This window comes from Lethenteron reissneri, chromosome 21, assembly GCF_015708825.2.
Source record: "Lethenteron reissneri isolate LAM-NWPU_2019-01 chromosome 21, ASM1570882v1, whole genome shotgun sequence".
In the NCBI taxonomy this organism is placed as follows: Eukaryota; Metazoa; Chordata; class Hyperoartia; order Petromyzontiformes; family Petromyzontidae; genus Lethenteron; species Lethenteron reissneri.
Genome location: NC_083799.1, coordinates 10231027 through 10247436, shown reverse-complemented (window position 1 = coordinate 10247436; position 16410 = coordinate 10231027). Strand labels below are relative to the sequence as shown.

At 42.4% G+C, this 16410-nt stretch overlaps 1 protein-coding gene across 8 annotated transcripts in view; it reads left to right on the top strand.

The window, feature by feature from the left end:
- The window catches only part of LOC133345208 (POU domain, class 2, transcription factor 3S-like), a 96937-nt gene that overhangs the window by 56443 nt on the left and 24084 nt on the right, over positions 1-16410 (top strand). For 7 of the 8 annotated variants that reach the window (XM_061555768.1, XM_061555767.1, XM_061555766.1 and 4 more), the window contains one exon: positions 15792-15883. In XM_061555768.1, coding sequence (XP_061411752.1) covers positions 15792-15883 — 92 coding nt within the window. The remainder of the gene's footprint in view (positions 1-15791; positions 15884-16410) is intronic. The other variant, XM_061555762.1, reaches the window with a different exon arrangement.

Genomic DNA, 16410 nt, shown 5'->3' with positions numbered 1-16410 from the left:
GATACTTTGTTCATCATAATGTTTGAAATGGTAAGATCTGTAATTGATTATTACATCCTGGTATGAATCTTCACTTTAACATCAGTCCACAAATTAATTTAGGTTTTATGACAGTTATCTAGATTATCTGGTCATTATAATTTTTTTTATCCTGCCAGCTGGCACTGTAGCAGTGTCTAACAATTGCAAGTGCACAAGTTTAAATTCCAAACAGGGGGTCAAGTCAACCCATCATTCTTTTCAGTTTGATTAAATTAATATGGCTCTGTGGGAAGTCTGGAATGGTTTGTGAGTCGAGAGAGACAAATTGCCACCGTGAGACTCGGAATTATCCATTACTCTCTCGAGACCAAAATCCAGCATGGACGAGCGCTGCACAATGTTCATTTGAACACGGAGACGCTTACACTTTGTAAACGTATCATTGCAATGAAGTCGTCTTGATCTTTGTTTGTTCCTGTTCGGTGTGAGGGCTTCAAGTGTAGCATGCAGCAGACCTGTCATCAAGTGGGGCATCGGCGCTTTTTTCCATTTAAGCCAACATTATTATTCAGTCCTTAGCAGCTCCCTAAGAATTCTTGAATGAAGCATTGTGTGTGAGGTCTTTAAAAAAAAAGGTCTCCTTCTTACTGCAACACCGAAGCCCAGCCCCCCCCCCCCCCCCCTCTTTACACATGCCTAGCCTCTCAATTCAATCACATGTTCCTGGCAACAACAAAAAAAGTGCCTTGCACCCAGCTCCAAACAAGTATGTTTTTTTCTACTTGTATTCTTTAACTAGGTTGTTGGGGGGGCCCCATAGGCGCCCCGCACAACCACAGCCTGTGGCACTCCCCAACAACTGCAGCGTGCGGCGGCCCCCAATAGACTGGTCAAGTAAATCCTTACGATCCACTCGCACAGCGTGCGGTGGGCCTTCATCCAGCAGTGGATTTAAGCACCAAAAAAACTCTAGTACTAATGTAATGGACAGAGCACGGCTCTCTTTCAGGGCAGCAGTGGACAGAGCACGGCTCTCCCTCAGGGCAGCAGTTGACGGAGCACGGCTGCCTCACTCTCACTCACCCGTCTCCTCTGAGCTGCATGCGATTGTGAGTGTGAGTGAGCTGTGTGTATGAGTGAGCCGTGTGTGAGTGGATCGACCATCAGCTTTCCGTGGCTGCGTCTCCGGCGCTTTGGCCTTGATGTTGCTGCTTCTCGGGGCTCTGAGGTGCGGGGCGCACCACAACGCGAAGTGGGCAGCTCGCGGTCACGTGACGCACTTCAACCAATCCGGGGGCGTACATGTTTGGGAGGAGCGCACCTCTGGTTGGCTGCTTGCCCGCGGTCACGTGACGCACTTCAACCAATCCGGGGGCGTTAATCACAGTCACAGAATGACAGAAGGACAGATCTGGGCTATTATATATGTGTATTTGGTTACGCTGATGTTGCCGCATGTGGAGTGTGTACCATTTGCTATAGGATAGTGGTGAAGGTGATGTGGATCGAGAAATGCCTTCTGCTGAATTATTTTCAGTATGCTAACTCCTGAGCGGTGTTCATCACGGTTGATGGTGGCAAGGTATCGAAATCTGCCTTTTGTAACTATGCAAATCGAGTGGGGGGCGGAGGTTGTATCTGACAGTTTTTTTCCCTCATCTCCTCTTCTGGGAGCATGAAACGGAAGTTGTGTCGTGATGATGTGAAAATTGCAATGCTAACATTCAGAGGTGTGGACTCGAGTCATGTGACTTGGACTCGAGTCAGACTCGAGTCATGAATTTGATGACTTCAGACTCGACTTGGACTTGCATAACAATGACTTTGTCCCACCTCTGCTAACATTAATCGCCATAAACTCTGACACTTGCGGTACGGGTGTCTTTTTGGAAGAAAAAAACAATGCTATTATTTGATCATCACTTGTTAAGTAAGTATTGTTGTTGTTTGTATACTCGTGTGTAAAGATTTGCCACCGAAACATTGTAGGATGTCTTTGCAAAATATGATTGTTGTGTTTGGGGAAGTATTCGTTCCCAAATGGGGGTTTGTGGATTGTGTCGATTAATGAGATAAAAGGTGTATGATGTCGTCCAGACACTCCTTTGTTTATTAATGTCTGAGTGTTGTTCTTACCAGCCTCGTTTGTGTTTGTTTAAACCATTGTTATAATTTATATGCTGGTTGTGTCTCCATTTAAACAAGACTGAGTTGAACCGTCGTAAGGCTCAAGGCTGTTTGAATACAAGAGAAAGGACAACATTTAAAAAATAAATTTTTAAGTTATTTTCTTACCGATGGCCTTATGTTCAGGCGATGAATGCCATCACAGCCACGAGTTGACTCCAGGAGAGACCTGGTGTAGTATTGCTGTTCCTCCTCCATTGAGCGAGCGTAAACTACAGTGGTTTACTATGTGGTCCATAATTTGCGTTGCATGACCACAATCACACTACTATGGTTTATGCCTTGACTTTCCTATTTACGAAGGAATTGTGCCCATCGGGACGTTGCCGTTCTGATGCGGTTGATGGTTACACCACCGGTGTCTTCAAGGAGGAGGAATGCCAAAGCCAGGGGTTGTGATGATTTGGTCTCAAATGAGGTGTTAATTTTCAACGTCCGCGTTCCTGTTGAATGACAGCAAGAGTGCGAGGCACACAAGTGCTTTGTGTTAGGATACATGAATATTTGTTTTGTAAGAAATAATATGTGATTATACTGAGATAGCTATATATTAGACAGTTTAGTATTTGGGGTAAAATCGTTGTTGTCTATACATCATTATCTAATTTCTGGTGGTTTTGCATACAAATAGTGTGTTGAGACACATAGCATTGCTGTATTAGTATGCTTTATGAATACGATTATGTTGTTTATAGTGTTTGCCTGGTTAGTTTGCAAACATGTTGTGTTAATTTGTGTTACTGACCATCAAAGAGATGGCTAAGTTAATGCTGCCTTTCATTTTACAATAAATTCTTAGCATTATTTTTGGGCTTTGCATCGTAAATGCACTGAGGCACAATAGGATTAAACACTGTCGTATGCCTACCGCTGAGGCAGCTGTGTAGAAGACGTTTCTGCTTTGGATGCAAACACATTACTGTGTTGCACTCAATATGTCGAGTCCAAGGTGACACCTGTGTGTTATTATGGAGGCTTAGACACCTCAAGAGATTCTGCGTGCAACCAAGAAATCTTGAGACACCGGAACAACATCGGAGACCACATGCAGGCGAGAGTGATGCACTGCTTTGCCATTCATCTTCCGTAGCTTCCCAACAACGTCTCAACCGTGTCAGTTTAACCAAGCACTGCAGACGGAGAGAGAGAGAGTGGCACCCCTTTTGCTTGAATGATTAGGTGTTTTTGTTGTCAGGAGTGAGAGGTAGCGCATGGCATGTCTGCCGTTGGCATGTCTACGTTTTCGATAAATATACATAATTGAGGGTAAATGTACAAGAAACACCGTTTACTCTACAAATATCATCTCTACGCTTTGGTTCTTTCGGTAAAGTCACGTAGATCGAAAATTAATAGATCACGACGTTTCGATCGCAACACAAGCAACCGTCATCAGGTGGGACAACCACAGCAGTTTTTATTGCTGTGGGACAAGAAAAACTGATGTTTTTCTTGCTGTCGTTGTCTCACCTGATCTATTATTTTTCTACCTACGTGACTTTGCCAAAAGAACCAAAGAGTATGGATTCCTGCAGTCACGAAAGCTTCAAATCAAGAAATATCATCTCAGTTAATGCCATCTCACAAGCCTCAGATCTAACAATATCACCTCGTTCACTCATCAACTGCACTCAACATTCTGAACGATATTTTTAAGCTACATAGGATCACTTGAAAGTGAACTCCTGACACGAAACCTTTTTCGCATAACGAGCGGGGTACCAAGAATTGCGGACACGGTGGTGGGGTGGGTTTGCATCATTGTATGGCATGATAGTTCCCCCACATTCGTGGCAGCAATCGAACTTCTAGCTCAGTGTTAACGATGCCAAATTGTATGCTACGCGGCTGCCAAGTATGCATTTTCTTGAGAATATTTCATCTTTCACTGAAGTCAAATGAAGGGTTGACAATTGTGTTCTGGGTACTGGAACTCAATTTGTTTGCTTTGTACCTAAAGGGCTTGAACAACATTTGCATAATTGGGACATATAATAAACTCTTGTTAATTCGACACATGGTGCTCTGACCTTTGGATTTGTCTCGCAGACTAAGGGATTTATACTTCAGTCCCTTTCTATAACTTCTTGATGTAGGTGTAGACGAGATTTCTGAGAGGGTTGGCTTGCACAGAGTACATAAACAAGATTAAGTCCAAAGCAAACAGGTCTGCACTAACGCTCACCACGTGCGCGCCGCCACCAGACTTGAGTCATTGCTTTGGTCGTGGCGTGCGGCGTCGCTCCATATGCATGCCGAAGTTGGATCATTTGGTCTGGCAATTCGGCTCATGGCGAATTACTAATACTTTATATATGCCAAAAGGGCAGCCGTGTCAAATTATCCTCAATTTCGAATAATGAGGTTTTATTGTAGTAACTAATTTCCTGAGCACGGTTGATGTTTGATTTATGTTGAAGTTGTGATGATTAAATTGCAGATAATTCACAGACGACACTTTCTGTGCACCTCCGCCACCCCTCCCTTAAGTCCCCTCTACCCAGAATGCCTCACTTTCCTTTCAGCACCTCAGGATTCACCTGAAATTTGTACACAGAGTACCATTTGCATAATTGGGTTGTAATTTGTAATGGACCTTTCCAAGTGTGACTTTTATCGTTGTTGTCGTTAAGTAGCCTCCACAAAGGCTTTAGGTCCCATTAGTTACAGTTCAGTTGTGTCTGTGCATATGTAACTGGCAGTCGATCCAACGTATCTGTCATGCCTTACAAATACTCTTTCTTACAATGTAAATTAAATCTTTTCGTTTCAGAAGTAGGCCCCATTGTAGGAAACGGGACTGCTGAATTTGTGTACATACACCAATTAGCGGTTGCAGATGAGACATTGTTAAAAATGGTGGCGGGTTTTAACGACAAATATTAGTAATTTACGGGATCTAACCCAAACAAAACTCTTCTGGAGAAAATCAGACTATTGCAGCCTGCACGTATTTACTCTTGGAAGTATGAAGTAACATCACACAGATGACAATGGATTTGTTGGACACGAGAAGAGAGTGATTAATAGTCTTCAACTCAATGTGGCTGGAACTGCCCGGCTGCATCTCCCTTCTACACACCCTTCACACTGACCATGCGCCTACCGATTGAGGACCAGGCCTATTCTATTACATTAAACGGTGCTGGCGATTCCCCACGCACCTTTCCCAACTGCCCCTGCCTGTTCCAAGTGGCATCTCAACGAGTACTGGGTGAGAAAGCACATCGAGCCATCGGGCGGACGCTATTGCTCGGGCCGCAGGAGACAGAAGGCAGTGATGGTGCACACATTTGTAAACTTTTGACCTAAAGGTAGCAAGTTAAACCTGAAGGTTTAAAAGCCGGCTGCTCTCCGAACCGACTTAGTTTGTTTGCCCTTAACCCGTATCACTAATTAGCATGGTTGGCTACGTACGGTGCGAAGGAAGTGCTACGTGCGTACAAATAAAGTGTGGTATGCTTTTCAACTCTGGCTACGACACCTCCCATGTGCAAGTGTAATTGCTCGGTGCACCAAACGGTCAATGATCACACGTGGACAAGAGGAGGCTGTCATTGGCCAATCTCGGGGGCCATCCTCACCACACGTTTTATTTTGTTTTCGTGACTCGTAAATCCATTACTAGAAAGGTTACATGTCTGGAGTCCCTAGCCATGAACCTTAATTGATTAAATTATCATTACGCAATGCTTACATTGTAACCGGTTGTCATCCTGCAATGGCAGCACTATATGAGTACATTTTGTAAGCACTGGCACCTCTTAACGGTAGTTCTCTGAGCCCTGTTTTGGTTGTTGGTAATGTCTCTTTGGGCAGATGTTTGAAACGTACCTGCTTCAGTGGGCTATTCGAAAACCAAAATCTAAATTAAGCATGTCGTGTATGAAAATTGTGCTTCTTGTCAAATGAAAACCCTGCTTCCATGATCGGCTGCTTTCCATGTGATTTTGGTCACCTGCTTACAGCCATGTTTGGTGGCTGCCCACTTCGTGTTCTCCGTTCTCTCAGCGATAGCCCAATCTGGGAACTAAGTGAGTGCCTAATATAATTGGTGTTCTTTTGGGGGGGGGAAGGGGGGGTTCACGTTCACGGTGTATAATGTGATGTGTGTTGCACTTCGTGGAATTAAGTATTAATATTAGAGTAGGTACTGAAAGGTAAACCTTTGGAGATGAAGGATAAAATGGTGACGATAATGAGGATTAACACCATTGGAACCTCATTTGCCAGTAAAAAATATGATAATTGTTTTTTTACCCTTCTATCTGGCAACAAAACTGACACCTTTTTTACTGGCAAATGAGGTTCCAATGGTGTAAATGCTTACCCCGAGCTCTCATACTCTGATGGTGCATTGTCTTTGAGTTTTGCGCCTTTTGGCGTCATCTGGTCCAACCCATGTGAGACTAGGCTCTAAGGAAAGCTGTCTCGGGTGTGGACCAATCAACTTCAAGGACAGTGCATATATTATCAGAGTTATGTTTTTTGTTTGCATTATGGCTGCAGGTATTGTGGTCTATGCAAACATGACTCCTTGTAAAAAGGTGTCAGTTTTGTTGCCAGATAGAAGGGTAAAAAACCAATTATGATAATGAAGATGGTGGTGTGAATGGATCTTAGGATCGTGCTGCTGTTTGCACCAACATAGCATTGCGATGCCGGGCAAAACATGGCTGGAGGTGGCCATGTGAACATCACTTGCCAAGTGGCAGGTGATGTTTACAGGCAGCTGGCAAGCTGTGCACATTATGGCAGCTTTACTTAGCAATGTCACGGGGAAGGCATCCTAAGTCTGAAGTTGTATACATCAAAACATAATGAGTACTCGTGTTAAGAACATATTATAAACACAATTTATCTTCACTTAATAGAACTGAATAATATTTTTTCATCCAGAAATACAAGGTAGTCTACCACATTTCATATGTGCTACAATAAGAAGCAATGTGGAAATAAGTCAATTATTGCCATTATTATTTTGGCATCAAAACCATCTACACTAATCAGTGTAGCACCGTAAAAATGACCGCACCTCTTAAATAAGTTAGCTTATTTGGTTAACAATTGCACCTCTAATTGTTGCTTTCGCAACCAGTTTGTTTTAACCAAATACAGTGCACCTGTATATGAGTGACCGCTTGGATGAATGGGCTTTCTTCACGTAGATATATGGCCTATTTGTTGGTATACTGCAGGATTAAGAGCCTCACTGCACCCTGTAGGCAGGCTTATTTGACCATACCTCACCACGCAGGTTCACTGGGGGTTTTGTGAAGCGCTATTGAAGGTGAAGGTGGGGTTGAGTGCAAAAAACTGGATTTAGCGGCACAGTCCCCTACTGCCCACGACCCCGACTTGTTTTGGAGGGTGGTCACCCATCCAAGCATCGTCCAGAGACCCCCAACTGTGCTTTCGCGTCCGAGGTCTGATGAGATCGGCTGCGTTCTGGGGGATTTAATCAGTCTTTGCACACACCGCAGCAAATCACGTCACATTTTAAGAGTTTGTGCATACTGCACGGGGTATGCATACCCAATTAAAAGCTGCTATCTTGTCCACTGAAAAAGAGTGATCGTAATTAACCAGGGATAAAAGTGTGCCAGCCATAAAGCAAAAAAATAAATAAAAGCCCTGCAAATTAATATTAAATAGGACAAATAATGCCCACGTAAATATATCTCCTGGATAATAATTAAATACGTTTTTGTCACCAAGGTTTTCAAAAACAAATTAATATTGTTTTGTTTTGAAAAATCCGCATGACCTAGCACAGCATCACCACCATGGTAACTGTGTTTGAAATGCAGTCCCAAACCCCATATATTCGGCACGGCGCCACACCTCATTTGTTCCACCCTCAGTAAGTAACGTATTTACTACTGTATTTACCCAAGAATGTCAGTGTGTAAGGCGCGTGACGTCTTCCACGTCGACTAGCCCCCCCCCCTAATTAATAATCATGAACAGGTGACGTCCTCCACATGGACCCGTCCATCATTAATAATCATGAGCAGGTGACGTCACTCCACATGGGGGGGGGCGAGGCGCCTCCTCCCCCCCTCCTCAGCGTCAACTCACAACCCTCACTGCAAAGGCAGAACCCTCACGTCACGCGATCTCCGTAACGCTGTTGAGACATCAAAGTAAAAAGGGGCGCGTGACGTCACTGCACGTTGACCCACCCCCCTCATTAATAATCATGAACAGGTGGGGTCCTCCACATGGACCCCCCCCCCCCCGTCATTAATAATCATGAACGGGTGACGTCACTCCACATGAAAAAGGTGGAGCGGAAACAAACATTTGTTTACGCAAATTAGCTTTCATTTTGACCTTTATGGAAAGTAAAGGGAATAAAGAAATCATTAATATATAAAAAGCCAGAGCCTTGATGTCACGCTCACTCCGTAACGCTGTCATTAATAATCATGAGCGGTTGACGTCACTCCACATGGGAAGGGGGGGGGGCTCCTCACCGAAAACTGAACCCTCATTAAAAAGCCAGAACCCTCATACCACGCGAACTCTGTAACCCGATTGAGACGTCTCTGTTACCAGCCTTACAAATGGCACACCAATGGATGCACTGAATATGGTTTTACTGTCTGCTTTTCGCTTGAATATGTCAGATTTACTACAATACACCCGTCCTGGATGGGCTATAGGCTAGTTTTAAATATTACCACAGGTGTGCATGTAAACTGAATATTTGCTACAACTAACTCAATGTTTTACCTGTAACCTTGTTAGAATAAAAGATGTAATAAATCTTGACTTAGAACTTTCGTGACTGCAGGAATCCATACTCTTTGGTTCTTTCGGTAAAGTCACGTCGGTAGAAAAAGAAAAGAAAACAAAAAATTATATATCGCGACGTTTCGATCGCAAAACAAGCGGTCGTCCTCAGGCGGAAAAAGTGAGTTTTTTGGTTTGTTTTACGCCCGTTTACAATCACAAGGCAATGTTAGTTCACAATACTCTGGTTAACACAACAGTGAATCATTCCTTAATTCATGCATAAACTGTCTGCGAGAGATCCCAGATGAGCAACCCCATTCTGTTGTATATATTGGGTCTTGAAAATTAATTAAAATAAAACAAATGTATGCTAATTTATGTAATTATGCAAATATAGTTATGCTAATTTGGGAAGGAGTAATTGAATGTTGCTTAAGTGTATGTAAGGTTGCTAATTTATGCATTTATGCTAATTTGGCTTGGCTTCGTTGTGGAGGGTTGTATTATCAATTGGGATAATACAATGATTCTCGCTTGAGCTTTTACTGATTATGTCTTAGTGTGTTTGTCAGGTCTCAAAATTCAGATCTCACTACACCACTGAGACTCTTCTGTGTTAAGCAACTTTAATATAAATAAAAAACACACAACACTCTAATATGCCAACTCTTATGCTAGGAATATCAACACATTACTCCTGGAGATGTCCTCATTGATCTGCCTTGGTGGTGTTTGCTATCTCAAGGGGAGGCATCCTCCCTTCATACGTATTTTATTGCTACCATGTGTTGTGTCATTGTGGGAAGACAAAGGCAGTTTGGGGCTCTGGTCCTATGGAATGCATATTATCTTGGTTGTGTGTGATTGACCTATTTCACCTTGTATCTCTTTTGACTTACCCAATGTCTAATACTTAATGATTATTATTTGGTTTATGTTTAACCAAGATTGGTGATCTACCATAGTTGTTACCACATGTATTCCGAGGGTTTTATTAACCTTTGTTCCCTGTCTATCCAGTGATCCGTGTTTTTTATTTTCGAGTTGTATTTTGATATCCTGAGGTTTCAAGATATGGCTAAGTTTTGACTTAGACTTTCGTGACTGCCGGAACTCATATTTTTTGGTTCTTTTGGTAAAGTTACGTAGATAGAAAGATACAATAACAACCAATATATGCGGTGAATAAGAGTAAAATAAGGTAATTAATAAAAAAAGCCACTAATGTAGACTGCAGTCTGGTTCTTAATCTGAGAGTGTACTGGCAGTCTATAATGTCGATTTATTCTTGTCGCTAAGTTTCGAACTTTTGCCGTTAAAAAAACGCCCTGTGCTCTGCGTCCGTACCAGTGAGTCTGGAGATTTGTTTGTGAAACTGTCCAAAACGTCCGTGGAGGTCGTGTCATATGGTCCTTTGACAATCTGGAGATTTCCCAGATTGTCATTAACTTCCCTTTGCCCCGGAGTTTATTATTCAATGGCTCTTTAACAGGACCCTGCGGGGTGGACTGGTAGGAACGAATAACCAAAGAATATAAACATAATGTATTATTACACTTGTTTAGCCAGGAAAGCCCCACTGAGTCTAAAGGTTTTTCTAGAGTCCTGCCAAGTGTTTGCAGTAGGGAGCGATGTAGCTACACCTAATCGGACGATACGAAGGGAGAGTTTGAGGCCTAGTTCTAGGCTTTAGGCCTAGCTGTAGGCTTTAGGCTGCTGTGAGTTAATTTTTAATTAAAATGTTTTTAATATTTATGTAAAAGCTTTAAATTTAAATGTTTCTATTTAAAAGCATCAGGGAATGTAACATTGTTAAACATTAACTCCCTTGCACACACGCGGGGGTACAATACGAAGGGAGAGTTTGAGGCGTAGTTCGAGGCTTTAGGCCTAGCTGTAGGCTTTAGGGCGCTGTGAGTTAAATTATAATTTAAAAGTTTTAATTAAAAGGTATCTCAGGGAATTATAAGGGAATGTTACACTTGTTTAGCCAGGAAAGCCTCATTAATTTAAATGTTTTAATTAAAAGCTATCTGAGGGAATTATAAGGGAATGTTACACTTGTTTAGCCAGGAAAGCGTCACTGAGTCTAAAGGTTTTTGTAGGGTCATGCCAAGTGTTTGCAGTAGGGGGCGATGTTGCTACATGGACGGACGGACGGACGATATAATCTGTTGTAGGCTGATCCACTTCGTTCCTACCAGTATAACCTCCTCTCTCCAGTTGCTTTAATGTGGCAAAGCAGCTGGGTGTAAGGGGTGGGGGTTTATGGGGTGGGGGTGTATGGTGCTTTTTTCTGGAAGATTTTTTTGCTGTTTTTTCCTGGATTTTTCTGTTTGCGCGTGTGTGTTGCGGTTGCACCCGATTCAAGAGCCGAATGGCTCACAGGGCTATACCAAATAAATGAAACTGAAGCTGTACTTAACTCAGCTCACTTGGTTTGTCTAATCAGGGACTACTCACTGTCTCCAGATGATTTACTTGTCAGTTTCGATGTAGTCTCCCTGTTCACCAATGTACCTGTACCTGATACCATTGCAATCATTGAAGACTTGCTCCAACAGGGACTGAATCCAGATGTACCGACTTTGGTAAGGCACTGCCTTACCAACACTTACTTCAGCTGGAATGGTACATTCTACAAACAAAATGAGGGTACCCTAATGAGTTCTCTCTTATCACCAGTGGTAGCGAATGTGTTCATGGAGGAATTTGAGACAGATGCCATCCAGACATCCACCCTACGTCCTTCCTTGTTGAAGAGATACGTAGATTACACGTTCATCATCTGGCCACATGGCCTGCCAGCACTGAACCAATTTTTCAACCACATCAATTTCATACACCCATCTATCAAGTTAATCATGGAAGTGGAAAAGGATGGCAAGCTACCATTCCTGGATGTTTTGATCGAGAAGAGACCTGATGGCTCGTTGGGACACTGTCTACAGGAAAGCCACCCACACGGATGCCTATCTAAAGCCTGACTCCCACCACCATCCAGGGCCCGTTGCATCTCCGACCAGCACCACCTAGCCAGTGAGCTGGAGCACGTACACCAAGCCCTCAGGATGAACGAATATTCTGACCGTACAATCCGCAAAGCTGCCTCCCCATCAATGGGGAGACAACCATCCGAGAATCCAACCAATACCATGACTTTACCATACATAACAGGAGTTACCAAAAATATTTCCAAAATTTTAAAACAAACACAGGATCCAGGTTCGTTTCAACACAGTACACAAAATCCGTGATTTGATCCCATCTGTAAAGGATGTGATTCCTGATATGCAATACCGGGTGTCTACAAACTGAGTTGTGGCTGCGGCAGCAGTTACATTGGGGAAACGAAACGACATGTCTCGGACCGCGTTCGCGAACACAAGGCAGATTCGAAACACTTGTAGGACCAATACCTCTGCCATTGCTGATCATTGTTTTAATGCGGTTGGCTCACTCGAAATTGATTTCTCTAAGATGAAGATACTTTGCAAACCCACTGGCTATCAACAAAGATTCGTTCATAAAGCCATCCAGATATATAAACACAGACACAACTTCAACCGAGAAGATGGGTACAAACTTGAGCAATCATTAGAAGGACGTTATCAACCAGGTAAAGTCTTAGCTGACTGTGATGTTTCCATCCTGCCTGCCTATGTCAGCTGTTATTTACGACTCCGTGCATCTCTCTACTCCAGTGACCCGGGTGCTGCCGCGGGGTCCACTTTCTGCCCTGCCTCCTTCCCCCCACCTCCTCTCTCCCACCCCTACTGCCGAGGCCTTTATAACCTCGTGCCACGGCATATCTCTCGCCTTCTTCAGCAGTTTTTTCTTGCTGTAGTTGTCCCACCTGATGACGATTGCTTGTGTTGTGATCGAAACGTCGTGATCTATTCTTTTTCTACCGACGTGACTTTTCCTGCAGTCACAAAACCTTCAAATCAATATTAGATTACTAATCTATTATATACTTACAATAAACTCCTCTGATCTCTGCACATGATGGGTTCAGTGATGACGTCGTCCGGAAGCAGGTGGATTGCTTCACTATTTTGGCAAATCGCCCGATGATGCTGGATGTAATTACCAGCGAAACGTCATTCTCAAATTTTTTATGTTTTGGATTTACTCGCCAACACACCGGTGGGCTGAAGTTGTAACTAATTGGCATTTTGTTTACGTAACAAATCCCTTACTAATTGGTTGTGTCGGGTGGTGGAGAGTTACGACACATTTATACTTACACGATCTAACCTAAAAACCTTTATCACTAATATAATGAGCCAAGAATGTCTGTGTGTAACGCACGTGACGTCACTCTACATTGACTAACGCAGAAGAAGGTCGAGCGGCTATGATTATTTTTAATGCAAATTCGCTTTATTTTAGTATCTTCATAGAAAGTGAAGGCAATAAATAATTATACGCCGCATCACAGTGCATTTTGTGCCTTTATTTTTTTCTTCGGCACGTCCAACAAAAGGTAAGTCTCTACTTTACGCTTCCAAATTATGCTACAATAAACATCTGCTACTTTGCAGACATTGTATCGAATTCCAATTGTTTTTAACCCCAGCGAGCGAAAGCGGAAGATAAGTAGGTATCAGAGCAGTGAGTTGCAAGTAATTGAACATCCGTTAAATACAGCGCTACTGTGACATTACGTCAGGTGTTTTTGACATTGTTGCGTGCAACAACCACTGCCATTAATGCAGTGATGCGGTCAAATGCTGTGAGGTGTTTTATCAATTCCTTTTGTGCAACATTCACTGCCGTTAATACAGTGCTACAGTGAAATGCAGTGAAGTGTTTTATGACTTTATTTTTTTTTAATATTCCCTTCATTACATTTAGACAAGATACAATTATACTTTGATCAATTTATTCATAACTCTAATACTTCTCCTTTGGTCTTCGTTATTTGTTAAGTTACTTCAGACAGTGTCAGCACTCTACTTTCTTCACTCTGCGCTATCAAGCGTCCATCTGTCAAGATGAATTTGTCAGTTAACAGCTTCAGGTGATTTGAAAACAGTGCTAAAGTGAAGTTACGAGTTTTTTAAATTATACAGCCACAGAGATTGTTCGCCTTTGCCTATTGTGTAAGATACCGAAGAATCCTTGGTCAAAAAATGTACCAATTTTAATGCTTCTTTTGCCGCTTATGCTAGCTGGATTTGGCCCCTCTGCAGATCACAATGCCCCTATACAGTGTATAAATGCCCTGTCTAGATCTAAATATCCTCAGTGGATCAATGTGTTCATCAAGGATAGCCAACTGCAGGGAAACCTTTTGAACAGTGATAAGAGATTCACACAAAATTTCGTATACTGAGAAATCTTCCAAGTCCTTAATTTAATTTAATAAATCTTCTTGGTTCTTTCGGTAAAGTCACGTAGAAGGGAAATAATAAAATAATATAAATAAAACATAATAAAATAATTCTCACGACGTTTTGGCCACAACGCAAGCAGCTTTAAATCGAAATTTAATAAGTTAAGAAAATTGTCTTTGTGCTACATTTCCTAATAAAATTAACAATCACGTAATAAAACGTGAATTTACATCTTTAATATTACAACTTCCGTCCTTGGACGGGCTAACAAGATGTTCATACATCGGGCTAAGAAAATGTGAGATGGTGATAGTTGAAGAAGCGCTGCAATTGAACAGTTACAATGATGCACAAATAAACTGAATGCCAAAACCAAATCAAATAACACGAGCGTTGAAACTGACCAAGTAATTGAAGTATAAAAATACCGTACATTGCGGGAGTACTCCGATAAACTAGTCAGATAGTTATTTTTCATCACATCTATCCCTCTTTATGGAACGAAACAGGGTTTCTCTAAAAATATGGCCGTCACTTGATGCTAGTTGTAATTGCTGGCGAAATGTCATACTCAGATTGTAAATGTTGTGGATATGCCCTCCAACACACCGGTGTGCCGTATTAGTAACGAATTGCCACGTTCTGTTTACGTGACAAACCTTACTATTTGGCTGTGTTGGGTGGTAGCATATTTAACGACGCATTTATATTTAAGCGATCTAACCCAAAACACTTGTGTTATGGATACATAACGCACGCTTTTAACACGTTCCCATATTTTCTATACCCTTGCCATCCCAATTACTTAAAATATAAAGAACATAAAACAAAACATCACAATGCCATGCCTTTTGAGCAGGAGGCTGGAGCATGTATATTACCGGAGTACACATAATGCTCAGCAGAGTTAGGGGTGCTCCCGCGCTTACAGCCTATAATAGCTCTGCAAATGCCTGCAAGATAGAAGATCAAAGGCACCTGGATCCACCGGCGGACTGTCAGAGCCACAGCATCAAAAGTGTTTCAATCATAGGTTCATACCCCCCCCCCCCCCCCCCGTTCAACCACTCGGAGTGAAACAGATTCTCACTTGTAATTAGATTGATTTTTCGTCATTGTTGCCAGTCACTGTAAACATCACATTCATAATTTGGTTTTGCAATTCAATTAATGTCCATTCTCAGGGCTTATTATACTGTATATTGATGAATAGTCACCACATCGCTTGAGAGGAGTACCCTGTTCTGATTTCTGGTCATGACACATTTTAAAATGAACTGAGAGTATTTAATTGTTATCTCTTCCTTGGATTGTTTCCCAACATGATGCATTGCTGTACTCGTTTTTGCGGCGTCCAAAGGAGATTTCTTTCACTCTCTGCACTTTACCTCTCACATTACAACAGGGATTACATTTTTGTAAGTCGAGTTCAACATATGTACAAAGAGCTTATGAAATCTGAATTGTACAATTTTTGAAGGCTTTAACTGGGGTCGTCCTGGCACCTTGAATCCCAGCATTGTCATTTGATGCCTGCAGGACCGAAGGTGAATGGAGTGGACTATCACATCATCTCCGCCCACGATGGTCTCCCGCTAAGCATGCTGGGACAGGTGAGCAAGGAACTCTGGGTAAGGCTGCACGATTCACTTCCCTCCACACGTTCTCAGTCATCAATGTTTCCACATCAGGAAAAAAAAACATGATACGATTGAAGGGAAACCCCCTAAATTTGAGTAAAATCCCCACTCAACAGAGATGTGTATATATAATTTATTATCGGTGCGTTCAGACTTTAAAAAGGCAAGTGAGGGGACTGCCTTGCCATATTCACAGATCTTTATCTGTGAATGTCGATGCCAGAAATAGGTGCTTGCCTCGTCTTTGGGAATGGGATGCTATGGTATTATACTGCGCTTGAATAGCAAAAAAACTCAATCGTACATAAAAAAAAACATCAAAACGTCAGCTTCAAAAATATTGGGCATCCGGCTATTTATAAATAGGCCAGAGCTCCCTGCGGCTGATGCTGTGACGTAACCACGTGTGGGCCAGTTGTGCCCCTTTGCTAGACAATAGATAAAACTCGGGCCATGTAGTGCTCCCAACGAGTGACCACTGGACGTCACATCCGTGTTGGTGATCAGCTGGGGGAAGA